Below are 16,407 nucleotides of genomic sequence, written 5' to 3'. Positions count from 1 at the left end.
AAATTAGTAGGTTTTAAAAAAAACTTTAATTTATAAAAGATGCTTATTTTAATGCATTCTTTCAAATAAGAACAAAAAAACGTGAAAAAAGTCCCAGAATCGGGCCCCTTTTGCTATACTCTGACCGCCCCTGTCTATACTACTGTAATGTTTGACGTTATCACGTTAAACTACCGTCCGTAAACCGTCTTTACAGACTACCAATTTTTTTATAGGTATATGTGGAATTTTTGGCAAGTAGGCTGGCAACATATTTCATCAACTGTCAAAATTTTGATTGTTCTTCACGTCCGCTAGCCCGCCATTGTTGTAATCAAAACAAAAATTAAAATATTAAACATGAGCAAGAGAAAGGACAAGAGCGGCAGCTTGCCGAGGTCGTCGATGACGATGAGGAGCATGGATCGAAAAGTGCAGTATAAGAATTTCCTTGAAGGTTTCTCCAAGCTTGGTAAGTAACCAGAAAGTCATTTGATGCCCGCCAAGGTTTTCACACGCTAGAGGACCGATTGCGATCCCTTTTAGTACTACCCAGTATGCTCCTTTCCATGGCCCTTTGGCAAGTGATTAGGCTTTGATATTTTCTTTATTTTTCCAAAAACTTCCTTAAATTTTGGCTTGGATTGATTACATGAGACCAAAGACCTTTCCAGGGACAGCTCAATCACATTTTTTGCCATACGAAATTAAACCTTATTACTGAAACAGAAAGTCGATCGTATCAGACTAGCGAAAACGGTCCACATGAGAGGGCATTGTTTGGGCTGGTGTCCCTCTCGCACGTGTTGCCAGTGTTAATGAGGTTCCCATATTAGTAGTATTTTTATCTGTATATTACCTGACTTTATAACTTCTTATTTTATTTTAATGTTATATTCAAACTAGGGTTTCGATATATTTCAAAAAATTTGAAAATAATTATAATGTAATTATTTTGATGCCAGTAAATCAAAGATTTGTATAATTAAAAAATACTTTCAATTGGGTGTCAGTAGATTTTGTAGTAACTTTGAAAATTGACTGGCATCCCCAATTTATGACAGTGATGACGTCACTGAATAATGTTTACATTGTCAGCAAGTGCGAGAGGGACACCAGCCCAAACAATTACCTCTCATGTGGACACACTTTTTGGCCTAACTAAACAATCTAGTTTAATAAGTCTAAATCTATGCATGAGACTATGTTAGCCATTCAAGCTATTCATTCCTATTAATCATAACAAACGCATGAGATATACATACTGGTATTGTCTTTCAGCCATCGCCCGTCTGAATATATATGATGTGTTTAATAAAGATGACTGAAAGAAAATACTAGTATGTCTATTTCATGCGTTCGTTGTGATTCATAGGATTAAGTAGCTTCAATGGCTGACATAGTCTCATGTTATCAATCCTAGCCAAAATTTAAGGAAGTTTTTGGAAAAACAAAGAAAATATCAAATGTTATTCTGAATTATACCCACTTTGCCTACATTAGTAGGCACACAGGAAAAAGCTTGGGTTAGATAAATACCTTCAGTTTGTAACTGAAAATGTTCCTCCGAGACAAGCAGCCATATCTAAAGCAGATGAAAGCCATACACACTTATACATTGCATTTCATTCGTATTTTAATTACTGTATGGTATGATCAAATTTGGCCAAAAGTACTGATATTTATATTTACACCCATGTAAAAAAAATAATTGTTCAATCATTGATATGTTATTGTCTGTATGTTGTACGCCATGAAATTAGCTAAAAGTTTTCCAACACAACTAATACTGTGATGTTAAGTTTTAAGGGTAAAGAAATTATGATAGAAAGTTTATTTTATATGTCGGGTGTCGCCTGTTGTCTGCCCCTATTTATAATCATTTGTTTTGTCTCCGCTGTATCTTTTTTCTGTATCTCTTGCTGAGGTGTGCCAATAAAGAGTATTCTATCTATCTATCTATCTATGAAGAATTTTGTCCAGCACTGTATTATGTTTTTAGTTTATTAGAAGAACTTAGTTACTTTCCTTGGGCCGCCTTACATCAGTCATGTATTATAATACCCATTGATGAAAGGTAAAATAAAAATCGACATTTATAAACTGGTCTCTCGCAGGTCATACAACAATCCTCATAGACATTTCTTTAGTAATAGAGTGGTAAAAGCTTGGAATCAGCTCCCGGAGGATGTAATATCGGCCCAAAGTGTAAACGAATTCAAGAATAAGTTAGACAAGCACAGTGCTAATTCCACATAACACCTGAAACCTCTACCGACAACTGGATACAGGCTTTATCAGTTACTACAACTGCCTGCCTGCTTTACAAATAATAATAATAATGATAATTTATTTATTATTATTATTATTCATTAAATTATTCACCAGCAACTTGCACTTCAATACGGCCTTGTGGACCGCGAAGTACCGTACTACAAGTACTTACCTGCGCCAGTTCTTGAAAATGGTCGTGCCACGCTCTATTGGGATCGATCTATTATCACTGACAGGACTATTGTAGCCAATAAGCCTGACATTGTGATAATAGATTGACTGCAACGCCGGGCAGTGCTCGTTGACATCACCATCCCCCATGATGAGAATCTCGTGAAAGCCGAGAAGGAAAAGTCCAGTAAGTACCTAGACTTGGCTCACGAGATAACCGCCATGTGGGATGTTGATTCAACGATCATTGTTCCGATAGTCGTTTCAGCGAACGGTCTCATAGCGAAGAGTCTCGACCAACATCTTAAGAGACTCTCGCTAGGTGGCTGGATCAAGGGCCAGATGCAGAAGGCGGTGATCTTGGACACGGCGCGGATAGTCCGACGGTTCCTCTCTCTGCAGCCCTAACCACCGGCAGCTTGGGCCCTGCCCCGCTGCTGGCGGCACCCTAGGTTAGGTTTTTTATAATGTGTTTATATATTTTGTATTGTTTTGTATGTGGTTTTGTATTTTACTTTTATAATCATATTATAAAATAGCCTAATCTAAGAGAAAAGATAAATAAAGGAAATAATAATTTTCTTCCTTTCAGTATCAATGATATTCCTTGTATTTAGATTTAGTTATTGTACAATACTGCAATAAAAAATAAACTAGATTAGTATTAGTTTTAAACATTAATGATTTTTGAACTAAGACATTATTTTTGTACAAAAAGGAGAACCTCAAAAAATGGTCTGACTAGACGAACATAATGCATCGGGGCTAGTAGTACTTTCATGATTATAACTAGAGATGGGCCGAATATTTGGTAAATATTCGGTATTCGGCATATTCGGCATGTTTTTCAATGTTCGTATTCGGCCGAATAATTCGGTTGTTTTGCCGAATATTTACCGAATAAACAAAGTAAATAACTAATGAAGATCTTACGTATTCCATTTGATAATAAGGTCCTATTTTAGTAGCTTTCTAAGGAACTACTAAAAAGAGATAATTATGCTTCAAAATATATATATACAATTGTTTTTTAAAAAAGTTCAAAAACTGTAGTTTAAGAGTTGAGAAGAGTTCAGAGTTGTTTTAACTAAGTTTTAGTTATCCATTAAATCATAAGAACATAGTTGTAGTAACATATGTAACCATTATCAATCATTTAATACATCCGATTTAAAAATATGGCGTAACCGAATATTCGGCCGAATGTTCGGTTCGGTAAGAGCTGAACCGAACGTTCGGCCGAATATTCGTATTCGGCAAAGTCCATATTCGGCCCATCTCTAATTATAACTGTTTACCGGGTGTATTGTAATAACTTTGCCTGCATATTCAATAAATAATATTGAGTCTCCTTCACCTGAAGAGTTGAATCAGGCAGAAGAGAGAGAAGAGATTGTATCTCAAGACATACATACTCAATTTCTGTGCCTTTATTATTGTTCTTGAACTTACCCTACTCATAGTGTTGTGTTCCTGCCGGTGAGTAAGGCTGCCAGCAAGGCTCGGAACCGGCTTATTTTTTACCGGTTAAAACCGGTTTATTTCTATTTTACTCCGAACTAAAGAACGCGAACGTTATGAGAACTTTATTTTAACCGAAATAAACCGGTTTATTCGACGAGCGGCGAGACGCACCGGCGCCGCGTAAATACCTACGTTCACTTAGCGAGTTTTTTGTTTGGTTAGAACAGTATTACCTATCATTCTGCGGAATAAACCGGTTTATTTTGTTCTAAACCGGTTAATCGCACGAAATCTTTATGAAAGAGTTCTCCTAAAAACCGGTTTAAAAAAACGGTTTTTCGAGCGAAAACGAAATTTAAAGGTTTTGCCGCAAGTACATGATAACGGTTTGAAAATTTTACCGGTATCCGAGCCCTGGCTTGGCTGCCAGAGCTCAACGAGGGTGCGGTGTGCTGGTGACAGAGGGACTTACGTAACTAACTTGTTCCGTCTATTGTCCTCCTTTTTGCTGTGTACTTAACACAGCAAAAGGGAGTGTTATCGTTTCTAATGGGTTGGCAACGCGCATGTGACACTCCTTGAGTTGCAGGCGTCCATAGGTTACGGTGACTGCTTTCCATCAGGCGGACCGTATGCTTGTTTGCCACCGATGTAGCATATAAAAAAAAAATTGCAGAATTGGAAGGCGCTAGTATGGATGAGAAGATGGATTACACAACGAACGTCATCAAGGAGGCCAACGAGCTGCTTCAGCAGGGCTCCATGGAGGACCGAGTCAAGAACCCAAGTAAATATCTTATTCTTTGACGTGTGGTGACGAGTTAATTTCACCACCCCCTTTCTTCCCGTGGGTGTCGTAGAAGTCGACTGTGGGATCCCTCTCCCTGCATTATCCCGGCATTTGAGCACGGCTCATGGGAGCCTGGGTTCCGCTTTGACAACTAATCCCAAGATTTGGCGTAGGCTTTAGTTTTTACGAAAGCGACTGCCATCGGACCTTCGAAGTCGACTGTCACTGCAATGTCACTATTTGGATTTCTTTCAACCCCTTTTTGCCAAGAGTGGCACTGAATCTTAGTAGTTCGTGTGCTCTGCCTACCCCTCTATGGGATACAGGCGTGATTATATGTATGTATGTATGTATGTATGTATGTATGTATGTATGTATTGTATGTATTGTATGTAATTCTTTGAGTGTGCCACTTATCTAGGTCTAGATTGACTTTAAATGTCTAGATTGCTTCTTGAGATTGTTGTTACCAGGTAATAACGCCACGCGGTAGTCAACGCGACAATATCTCGCCGCAATATAGCTCTAGATCACACAAATTTTTCTTTTTATTTTTTTTACATATAAGGGCATTTTTATAACAATCTCTCACCTCAGGATGCCGAAGACCGGGCAAAGTGGAGAAGGCTGAGCAGGAAAGCGGACCCTGGCGCTAGGCCGGGAAAACGCTAGGTTGAAGAAGAAGAAAAGGGCATTTTTACAATTTGGGACACCCCAATTAGCGTAAGTTGTTAACAATATTTACTCGCTGTCAGTTTTGTGACGACAATTAAGCATAAAATCTGTCTAAAATTTACTTTTTTTACATTCTGAATGTAGATTATTGCTTATAGTTTATGCAATTAACACAAACACAATATTTTTATTGAAATTTCATGCTTAATTTATCGTCACAAAACTGACAGTGAGTTAAATTTTGTTAACAGCTTATGCTAATTGGGGGGGTCCCAAATTCTGAAAATGCTCACTTTTACTAACTGAGAGTGTTTCTGTTTGTAGCGGAGAGCTTCCTGGCGTCGCGGGTGCTCCGCGCGGCGAGCCAGATGGCCGCCACGTGCGCCGCCGGCGTCTCCGGCGCCGTGCATGTCTACGACCGCCGGGAGCTGGCCGCACATATTGTAAGTTAAGACTCTTAGGGACCAGCCACACTCATAAGACGCATGTCTTGCGGCGCGCAACGGACGTCCGCCACGCCGCCTGAATGTAATTCAAACAACGTCTCCTCAGTACATTTTGTATAGGAAGGACGTAAGGCGCGCTGCCAAGCGGCGCGGCGCGCGCCACGCCGCCGCCACGCCACCTGGGGCGCGTCTTACGTCCTTCCTATACAAAATGTACTGAGGAGACGTTGTTTGAATTACACTCAGGTGGCGTGGCGCGGACGTCCGTTGCGCGCCCCGAGACACGCGACGCTCTGGTGTGGCCGGTCACTGAGAAGGACGGGTGGAGGGGCGTAGATGACTGTGGCAAGAGGTACAGGAGGCAGTGGAATACTTTAGGAGAGGCCGATGTAAATAAATGTGCGTGTGCACGGAAAAACGTCCCACTTTTTCGATTGCTATAAAGCCGCTTTATCAATTTATTCATATAAAAATACAAGTGAATCTCGCCTCAATGGTAACCGACAAAGTGGGACGTTGTACAGTCAACAACACAGCTGTGTATACAGACAAAGTGCCAAAAATATGTATACACACCTTTATGTACAGGTAATAAAGTTCTGTATACATATTTTTGGCACTTTGTCTGTATACACAGCTGTGTTGTTGACTGTACTAAACACACTCACAAATAACAAAATATGTACTAGAAATGAAACTTCGATAATAAAGGCTATTTTTATTTTATTTTATTATCTAGATTTTAAATTATAGCCCCACAAAAGATACGATTTAATAACTGGGTCCACAGCATAGAGGAATAAGTAAGGGAAGAGTTGTAACTCCATACATCAGTAAATGCAAGTTATTTGTAGTAACATCTAGCGACATTAACGCGACAATCACGCGTCAAATAGCGTAAATTATCAGTACCGCTACTCGACACTAGGTGTCAACAGTGTCTCCTCTGCCAAAAATGTAATATTAAAACAGTTTACAACTTTTTTTTTATACTACGTCGGTGGCAAACAAGCCTGATGGAAAACGGTCACCTATGAACGCCTGCAACTCAAAGTGTCACATGTGCGTTGCCACCCCATTAGAAACTTGTACATTCCCTCTTGCTGTGTTAAATACACAGCAAAAAGGAGTGTACAAGTTCCAAGGAGGGTTCGGGTTGCCGACGACTCAAAGGACAATAGACGGAATAAGTCAGTTCCGTAAGTCCTCCCGTCATCAGCACACCGCACCCACCATCTTGTTTTACTTATTCCTCTGTGAGGTTAACAAACAACATTTTAAACACAGTAATTATACACATGCAAATTATAGTTTACCTGATTGCTGCTGATCTGACTATTTCCCCCGTAGAAAGAGAAGCCCGAATTCTGGAGTGTCCTCTTCCCACTGGAAGCCCCGGCGACTTGTTCACTGTTCGGGGCCTTCGATGGCACGCCGCCCGAGCCCGGGGAGCGCCCCCGGGCCGAGAGGAAGAGAGTGGAAAGACAGGCCTTGGCCGAGAAGAAAGCTCCCGCGAATGTGGACAAGTTAGTGTAGCTCTGAAATAATCTTGGGAAGGCACTACTCTGTATCTGAAAGAAATCTACTAAATAACCTCCCCCCCCCCCACCGTGTGGTGACGGGTTAAGAATTTCACCACCCCCTTTCTTCCCGTGGGTGTCGTAGAAGGCGACTGTGGGATATGGGTTAAATTGTGGCGTAGGCGAGAGGCTGGCAACCTGTCACTGCAATGTCACAGTTTCGTTTTCTTTCAATCCCTTGTTTGCCAAGAGTGGCACTGAAACTTGAGTAGTTTTATGTGCTCTGCCTGCCCCTTCATGGGATGCGGGCGTGCTTGTATGTATGTATCTACTAAACTAAATTTAAACTGGTTTATATGCAGTTTTCACTATGCTGCATCTAAATGCTGGAACAATATACCGCCACCTGACTGCTACTGACTGAGTACTAGACAGGTACAGAAAGAAAGTAGCGGCTGATGCGGAAGTTAGACCGTGTACTGAAGCCCTTCGAAAGATTCTTGGCAAGGAACTGATTCTATAGCTGTCTGCAGGAGGAAATTCCTCTTAAACTAGTTTGCTACCAATTGAATAGAAGTCAATCAAGTCATTCTAGAGAGCCCTGGCCATCTTACTTAGAGTCTTCTTTGTTCTGCTAATGGAGCGCAAGAGAAGTAAGTACTATTAATAATGTGAGTGTGTTTAGTAAAACATCCCACTTTGTCGGTTACCATTACCATTGACAACCGGTCTGGCTCAGTCGGTAGTGACCCTGCCTGCTAAACCGCGGTCCTGGGTTCGAATCCCGGTAAGGGCATTTATTTGTGCGATGAGCACAGATGTTTTCTAAGTATATAAGTATGTATGTATGTAAACACTTTATTGTACATAAGACAAGTTAGGACATAGAAATACAGTATAGTTATGGTATAGTATAGTATAGTATAGTATATAATTGTTGTCTGAGTACCCACAACACAAGCCTTCTTGAGCTTACCGTGGGACTCAGTCGATCTGAGTAAGAATGTCCTATAATATTTATTTATTTATTAACCAAAAGGCTGAGTTCTGTTACAATTCATAATTTTTAAACACTTCTTAGATAGAGAAATAAAATGAAATAGGTAATAAGATTATGGAAATTAAAAGCAAAACTCAAAGACACTCGGACACACACACTCACATAAACACACACACACACACACGCACACAAGTTTTTAATTTTGTCATGTATTATGTAATCTTTAACTGATATTGTTAATTTTTGCGGAAGAGCGGTTATCTCTTAATACAAGTATCTTGAATACTTACAAAGAGGAGCCAGCATGGATATGGAAATGTCATATTTAGTTATTGATTTTTTTTTTCAGAATGGACAAAACCGAAGAAGGTGCCGAGATGGTGGCCCGCGTCAAACGCTTCGTCACCAAGACCTACCAGCGCACCGGAGCCCCTCTCAGCTACTTCCACACAGTGCTGGACCCGGGGAGCTTCGCCCGCTCTGTGGAGAACGTGTACCATCTGTCCTTCCTGGTCAGAGAGGGTGCTGTGTCTTGCCATGTCGGTAAGTAGCTTGCCTTTAGCATTATAGGTCAGCTGCCGCTCTGTTGAGAATTAGTTTTTGTTATAAATACACATACATACACAAACATACATAATATAAATATTTATCAATGTACCGGAGCCCCGCTTAGCTACTTCCACACAGTGCTGGACCCGGGGAGCTTCGCCCTCTCTGTGGAGAATGTGTACCATCTGTCCTTCCTGGTCAGAGAGGGCGCTCTGTCCTGCCATGTCGGTGAGTAGCTTGCCTTATCAATTTTAGCATTATAGGTCAGCTGCCGCTCTGTTGAGAGTTAGTTTTTGTGATAAATGCTTGTACATACACAGACATACATACAGTGTGGAAATTAAACTCAGGCCCTGGAGGAAAACTACTTTAAATCCTTAAGCTAGCTCATTTTCCTTAAAGGAAACATTCCTTTATTTTTGAAAAGTAACAAATCTGCATTAAAAGATTTTTTTAAACTCGCTTGCTTCGCCCGGGACTCGAACCAACTAAAAATTTTAAAAAATAAACACTCCTTATTTTAGTATACTAATCGGTAGTATTAATATTCAGGATAAAGTTTTTCTTAAAAATATTTGGTTACTGTTCACTTTTAACAAGTAAAAGACACGTAACAGTTCTGTTATCTCTCCAACACTCAGACTTCGTATGAAGTACACGCTTGCTAATTTATCAGTTAAATAATTTAAGTGTTACAAAAGAGTGTAAGCGCGTTCGTAGGCGGTCGCATTTTAATGTATGGGATGGTACGATCTTGTTATATTTAATTTCGACGACCGGTCTGGCTCAGTCGGTAGTGACCCTGCCTGCTGAGCCGCGGTCCTGGATTCAAATCCCGGTAAGGGCATTTATTTGTGTGATGAGCAACAGATATTTGTTCCTGAGTCTTGGATGTTTTCTATGTATATAAGTATATAAGTATTTATCTATTTAAGTATGTATATCGTCTCTTAGCACCCATAGTACAAGCTTTGCTTAGTTTGGGGCTAAGTTGATCTGTGTAAAGTGTCCCCAATATTTATTATTATTTATTTATTATAATTGATGATGAAGGTGTATGTGTCAGATGAGGAGCACGGGCTGCCGTTCATAGCGCCGGTGTCCGAGGAACAGCGCAGCGGCGGCGGACTCGCCAAGGAGCACCAGTTCATCGTCAGCCTCGACATGCAGCGCTGGCAGGTACTCATTCAATACACCTTAGGCACAGTATAATAAAGAGTACTATTGTACAGTGTGGCCACTCCCGCTCCCCGCTGAAAGTGCCGCCCAAACATATTTGTTTAATGACGTGTGTTTATCATCTTTTTTTTCCGGGGATCATCCATTAATTACATCACACCTGACAGGGGGGCGATAAGGGATCATCCATTAATTACATCACACCTACAGGGGGGGGGAGGGGATCCACAAAATGTGACATGTTGTGACAGGGGGGAGGGAGGAGGTCGAATGTTTGTGAGTCACATACCAAATATTTGCAATATCTAAGTTAAAAAAAATCCATTTCAACTGAACCTCTGTGATAAAAATACAGAGTTGGCAACAGCTCAAGAAGATCAAGTTGGCTTAGTAGAAACTGTACAGAGTATAGCAGTTTTTGGTGGTGCAGCCGATGACCGCCGTCGCACTGAAGCTATAAGAAGCAGCAAAACCTTGGACGCTTTACAGGCCGAATTGATTAAACGAGGATACCACATCAGTAGATCTGGGTTGTACTTAAGACTCCTTCCCAGGCGAGTTAACACAGAAGAAGGAAAAAGACATGTCGTAACAGTCCCTGTAAAACTATGCAGACCGGACACTACGCTTCATGCAAAACACATGGATGGCAAATTCTGTACAGCTACTATAAGAAACCTAGTCTCTAACATCAATATTGGGTCCTGGGTAAGTTTTCTTTTTATCAATGGATGATAAGGCACGCGTGCCCTTGGGAATAACAGCTGCCCACGCTCAGGCACCTATATTGATGCACCTGGATTACCGGGTAACATTACCGGACCATGATTTTGTAGTAGCTGAAAGGCATAAGCTTATCCCTTCAGTGTACGCCGGCATCGTTATAAAGAAGGACGGAGAAGGAAAGCCAGAATCAGTGACACACTCCGGGCCTACATACGTAGCAATTCGAAGTGGCAAGCATTCTTCATCGAATGCAGAGACAGAGACTCACGCCACCGATGTGCATAAACTGTCAAATCTACCTGCATTCGAAAACTTAATGAGAACTAAAGATGTTTTGCGAAGCCCGTATTTGTTTTTACTTGTGACGGCGGACCCGACGAAAACCCGAGATATGAAAGAGTGATAATTTCAGCAATTCAGCATTTCAAAGATTTTGACCTGGATGCTATATACATAGCTACAAATTCTCCAGGTAGAAGTGCTTTCAATCGAGTAGAAAGGCGAATGGCACCTCTCAGTCGTGAACTGACAGGTGTTATCCTGAAACATGACGCTTTCGGTTCTCATCTGGACTCCAATAATAATACTGACTTAGAACTAGAAAAGCGAAATTTTGAAAGTGCAGGCATTGTCTTAGCCAACATTTGGAGCGAATTGGTTATTGACGACTTTCCTGTTATCGCCGAATACATTTCACCAACAATCACCAATCTGGACATTGAACAGGCCAAATTGCTTAAAAATGACGCTACTTGGTCTTGGTACGCAATTCACGTCCGTGGATCTCAATATCTGTTACAGATAGTGAAATGCGACGTTGCGGCATGTTGCGGTGTTATTAAGACAAGGGTTTTTACCACCACCTGTTTTGATAAAACATACGGCAGAAGGGTATGGAACTGTAGGAACCGATGACACCGATGCTAAATTCGCCCCACTGTTATCGCTGTTGTCTTTGGATCTACGAGCGTCGTCACTTTTCAAGCAGGTTCAGTACGATACATATTGCCCAAGTGTACAAGCGTACCTGTCAAATGGTCTTTTGACATATGTGGCTTGTATCTGGCATCATACAAATCAGCTAACCTTCACATGAAGCAGGTACATAAAAAAAAGAAACTATCCCTAGCTCGAAAATCCGGCCTCAAGGAATTGCGGCTAGACGGGCCAGCAAAACGCTTGATTAAAAAAATTGACGACCGGTCTGGCTCAGTCGGTAGTGACCCTGCCTGCTAAGCCGTGGTCCTGGGTTCGAATCCCGGTAAGCGCATTTATTTGTGTGATGAGCACAGATATTTGTTCCTGAGTCATGGATGTTCTCTATGTATATAAGTATATAAATGTCTATGTAAGTATGTATATCGTCGCTTAGCACCCATAGTACAAGCTTTGCTTAGTTTGGGGCTAAGATGATCTGTGTAAGGTGTCCCCAATATAAAAAAAAAAAAAAATAATAATGACGCATTGTGGTACGACGAAGGAGATGTGGACTCTAATAATGTCCCAGAATCTGTCGAGAGTGTGACAATCATCCCTGACATGACAGTCATCCACAACATGAAAGAATGGATGCAAAACCCGGACGGAAGAAGAGTGAGTGTTGAATTTTTTTAATATTGAATTTTTTAGCCCATGGTCACTTTCCTTCTAGTTGGAAAAAGGCCTTGATAACGCCTATTTACAAAAGTGGCGATGCGCACCTAGTAACTAATTATAGGCCCATTAGTAAACTGAACATATTTGCTAAAATCTTTGAAAAGATCATATACAACAAAATTACTTCCACTTTCTCTCAACACATTGCGCTAAGTCAACACGGTTTTTGTCAGGGTCGGAGCGTAGATACTAATCTCCTGACATTTACCGATTTTATCATTAACAAAATATCTTCTGGAGATCAGGTGGACGTCGTGTATACCGATTTTTCTAAATGTTTTGACAAAATAAATCACAATCATTTGCTTAGAAAACTCTTTGAACTCGGTATACACGGCGACCTCCTCAGATGGATAAAGTCCTATCTATGCAATCGTAGCCAAGCAGTTGCTTTAAAGGGTTTTACCTCATGCTTCCTTCCTATATCTTCCGGAGTGCCTCAGGGGTCTCATCTAGGTCCACTATTTTTTATCTTATATGTTAATGACATGGCAACCTGTTTCCGGAACTCTGAACATCTCGTCTACGCTGACGATACTAAAATATACAAAACTGTATCCTCGGAGGCAGATTGCCATGCATTACAGCACGATCTCGATAACTTTTCCCGTTATTGTTCTGAAAATCATCTTTTTTTAAATACTGAAAAATGTTACGTAATAAGCTTTAATCGTAAACACGATCCTCTCATTTTTAATTATACGTTTTCAGGGAATAATATAACTCGGGTATCCTCAGTCAGAGATTTGGGTGTTACTCTGGATTCACAATTAAATTACAATTTACATATTGATAATATCTGTAATCGAGCGTATAAAAGATTAGGTATGATTCTTAGGATTGGCCAGCCCTTCAGGCGGCCCAACACTTATAAACTATTATTTTTTTCGTTTGTTAGGAGCATTTTGGAGTTTGGTTGCGTTGTCTGGACGCCGCAGTACCAGGTCCATATTGATCGACTGGAAAGGATCCAAAATATTTTTCTCAAGTCTCTGTGTTACAGAACTGGTAATTATTTCGAACGAACTTCGTCTGCTGCAAAGCATTTTTGTGTCCCTTCCCTTAGTAGTCGTAGGCATTATTTAGATGCAATGTTTTTATTTAAAATTCTTAAAGGCGTGATAAAGTGTCCGAACCTTTTAGACTTAATTACCTTCAGTTGTCCGCGACACCCCCTACGTCCTAGATCTCTATTTCATATTAGTTTTGCTCGTAAAAATTACTCAAAGCACACTTTTTCAGACGAGTCCCTAGTTATTATAATAAGTATCTATTTGACATTGATCCTTTTAACACTTCTTTGTGTAGTTTGAAAGTTTTACTCAAGCGAAAAGTGTTTTAGATTTAGACTTAACACTAGTATTACAAATAAAAAACCTAAGTGTACATTTTTGTTCGGTTTAATATGAGTAACTAATATTTACCTCCTCTAACTAAATTAATTATAATTGTATCCGATCGTAGTAAAGAAAATGTATTTAGTCTAATGACTGTAAAACTTCTTAAGTATTAGCTACTGTTCATGATTTCTTTTGCTTACCTATTAGCTTACATACCTAATTTTGTTAGTATGTTAACAATCTTTATATTCAGTAATGAACCTCCAGGTCTTTTTTTATCCAAATTACTTAGTACCTACATTGTAGTACACCAACTCATTTGTTTATGTGACTGTTTGTGTTCTAAATAAATTAAAAAAAAAAAAAAAATATTGTTGATTTTCTCATTTTCTGTTCGTTAATTTTATAAATCATTTTAAGCAATCCCAATAAAAAGTTACTTTCAAAGTGTTTTGTGATTTTTACCTTCTTAAACTAAGAATCTAAATGTGACGTCACACTAGGGGGGAGGGGTGTAGTTTAGTGTGACGACGTGTGACAAGGGGGGAGGGAGGGGTCAAAAAATCATGAAATTGGTGTGACGTAATTAATGGATGATCCCTAAGAAGTTAATACCCCCCCCCCTCGTGACCAAGCGTAGTATTTTGACGACCCCCTTCCCCCCCTAAACGTGTCACGTAGTTTGGGTACGTTCCCTTATAGGCTTGTGCCGTTTCGTTCGTTGATCGGAGCGCTCCGATCTCGTTCAATCGCTCCCACGAACTAGTTCGCTCTTTTAGGTCTTTTGCTCATTTAGCTCAGCCAGACCAGCGACCACTGCGGTCGGAAAGATCAGAACGAATGGGACCGAATAGTGTCAAAATTAAAACGAATAGTCCACAGATTACATTCCGGGTCGAAAGGTTGTAAGTAACCGAAGTTTAATATAAAATCTTGACGTTTTTTTGTTGCTCGCCGATCCCATACTGAACTAAATGAGCAAAGACCGATTCTCAGAGCACGGAAAGATTCAGTTCATTTCGGTCATTGATGGGATTTTATTCCTAACAGTTCATAGTTCGTGAACGACACAAGCCTAACACCTTATGTCTACTTTATCAAACACTTATATAACTCCGTATGACTATACGGAGTTATATAAGTGCGATAAAGTCTAAGAAAAAAACGTACCTCAAAACCATACAGAAAAAGGTACGGTGAGCTAGATGACGATACACCTTTGGGGTACGCTCGTAACGCTCGGCTAGATGGCGTTAATATTAATATTTGACATTTTAACACATATCAAGATAATAATATGGGCCAAATTGTGAAACCGAAGGTTCAAAAGTTTTAAGCCTGTGTTGAGAGATGGCAGTCTATGCACTGTGATTACACATTTTACTTTGACAGTAACTATCTCTATAATACTCGATCCTCTTTGCTAATACGAACGTTTCCTAAAAAGTACGAAGGAGGAAACCTTTTCCCCACTACATCTGAAAACAATATTGACGTCTATAAATATATACATACATGAAATTAGAGATGGGCCGAATATTCGGTATTCGGCATATTCGGCAAGTTTTTCTATGTTCGTATTCGGCCGAATAATTCGGTTGCATTGCCGAATATTTACCGAATAAACAAAGTATTAACTAATGAAGAGATTATTAGAGCTAGATTTTACCTATAAATGATGATTTTGAATCATAAATATGGAATAAATTAATGAATTTGATTTATTTTGATGTTTTACACTCAGTATTTTGTTCGTGTTGGTGTGGTGAAAAATTTTGTGTTTCACTCGGTGGCAAAGATGAATGTTCGGTTCGGTAAGCGCTGAGCCGAATGTTCGGCCGAATATTCGTATTCGGCAAAGTCCATATTCGGCCCATCTCTACATGAAATAATATATACATACATAAAATAAATGTTTCTGTTTCAGGACCTGATAAAAGCGTTCAAAATCGACCAACCGATGATGGTTCTCAAGCGATAGTTGCTATGACTACCTTTGTGACCTTCCGTAGAACAGCAGTTCTTAAAAAGTTTGTACATAGCCACGTCAGCTAATTTTAATTGATCCTATTTTGTTACCAACATTTAGTAATATAAGTCCATTTTCGTAAAATATATACAGGATAATTGTTATAATTAAGAAAATATAGATATTAGCGAACCTTAATGACGAAATAAAACTTACTAAAATCTCATTCATAAAAAAAAATCTTGGTAACAAAATAGGAATAAAAAAATCACTTTTTCCTTAATTTTTGTGCAAACTTTTTGAGGCTGATAAAAGGGTTCTCATGCTACTGTAATAATTACGTATTCATCTGATATTGGGGTAAATTGCCAGTAGCTGCCCTTGCAATAACTGGCCACGTTGTATAATAACCACAGATCAATACAACAAGATGGCCCTTACAGGGCGACTCGCGGTCACCAAGCATACGACAAATCAGGTTTATAAAAGTTTGAACGCGTGCGACACCGATCAGTAGCGCCCAAGTATACGACCCGCTAACAGTGTCCGTGTCCGCTCGGGAAAAAATCTTAAATAATCAATTTTGGTTGCAAACAATGGTCTCTTACAGCATAAAGTGGTGTGGCAAGTCTTCTAACACTTCTACATGTAAAAAAGATGGAACAACAT

General features: G+C 39.8%; 1 protein-coding gene across 1 annotated transcript; it reads left to right on the top strand.

The window, feature by feature from the left end:
• Positions 1-263: 263 nt before the first annotated feature.
• On the top strand, positions 264-15,908 carry LOC125240013 (non-structural maintenance of chromosomes element 4 homolog A). Its single transcript, XM_048147828.1, has 7 exons — positions 264-451; positions 4,565-4,675; positions 5,678-5,796; positions 7,150-7,325; positions 8,669-8,862; positions 9,935-10,047; positions 15,697-15,908. Exons 1-7 carry the CDS (start codon positions 340-342, stop codon positions 15,748-15,750), a joined length of 879 nt encoding a protein of 292 aa, XP_048003785.1. The 5' UTR covers positions 264-339; the 3' UTR covers positions 15,751-15,908.
• The last annotated feature ends 499 nt before the right edge of the window (positions 15,909-16,407 follow it).

The sequence above is a fragment of the Leguminivora glycinivorella genome, chromosome 26 (genome assembly GCF_023078275.1).
Source record: "Leguminivora glycinivorella isolate SPB_JAAS2020 chromosome 26, LegGlyc_1.1, whole genome shotgun sequence".
Taxonomy (NCBI): Eukaryota; Metazoa; Arthropoda; class Insecta; order Lepidoptera; family Tortricidae; genus Leguminivora; species Leguminivora glycinivorella.
The sequence above is the reverse complement of the archived record's forward strand: the minus strand, read 5'-3'. Positions and strand labels throughout refer to the sequence as shown.

Bases quoted from the DNA above. Each gene is read 5' to 3' on its own strand.
- LOC125240013 (XM_048147828.1), top strand. From the start codon at position 340: ATGAGCAAGAGAAAGGACAAGAGCGGCAGCTTGCCGAGGTCGTCGATG. The intron at 452-4,564 runs GTAAGTAACCAG...AAAAAATTGCAG, and splicing joins TGAAGGTTTCTCCAAGCTTG to AATTGGAAGGCGCTAGTATG. The intron at 8,863-9,934 runs GTAAGTAGCTTG...TGTATGTGTCAG, and splicing joins TGCTGTGTCTTGCCATGTCG to ATGAGGAGCACGGGCTGCCG.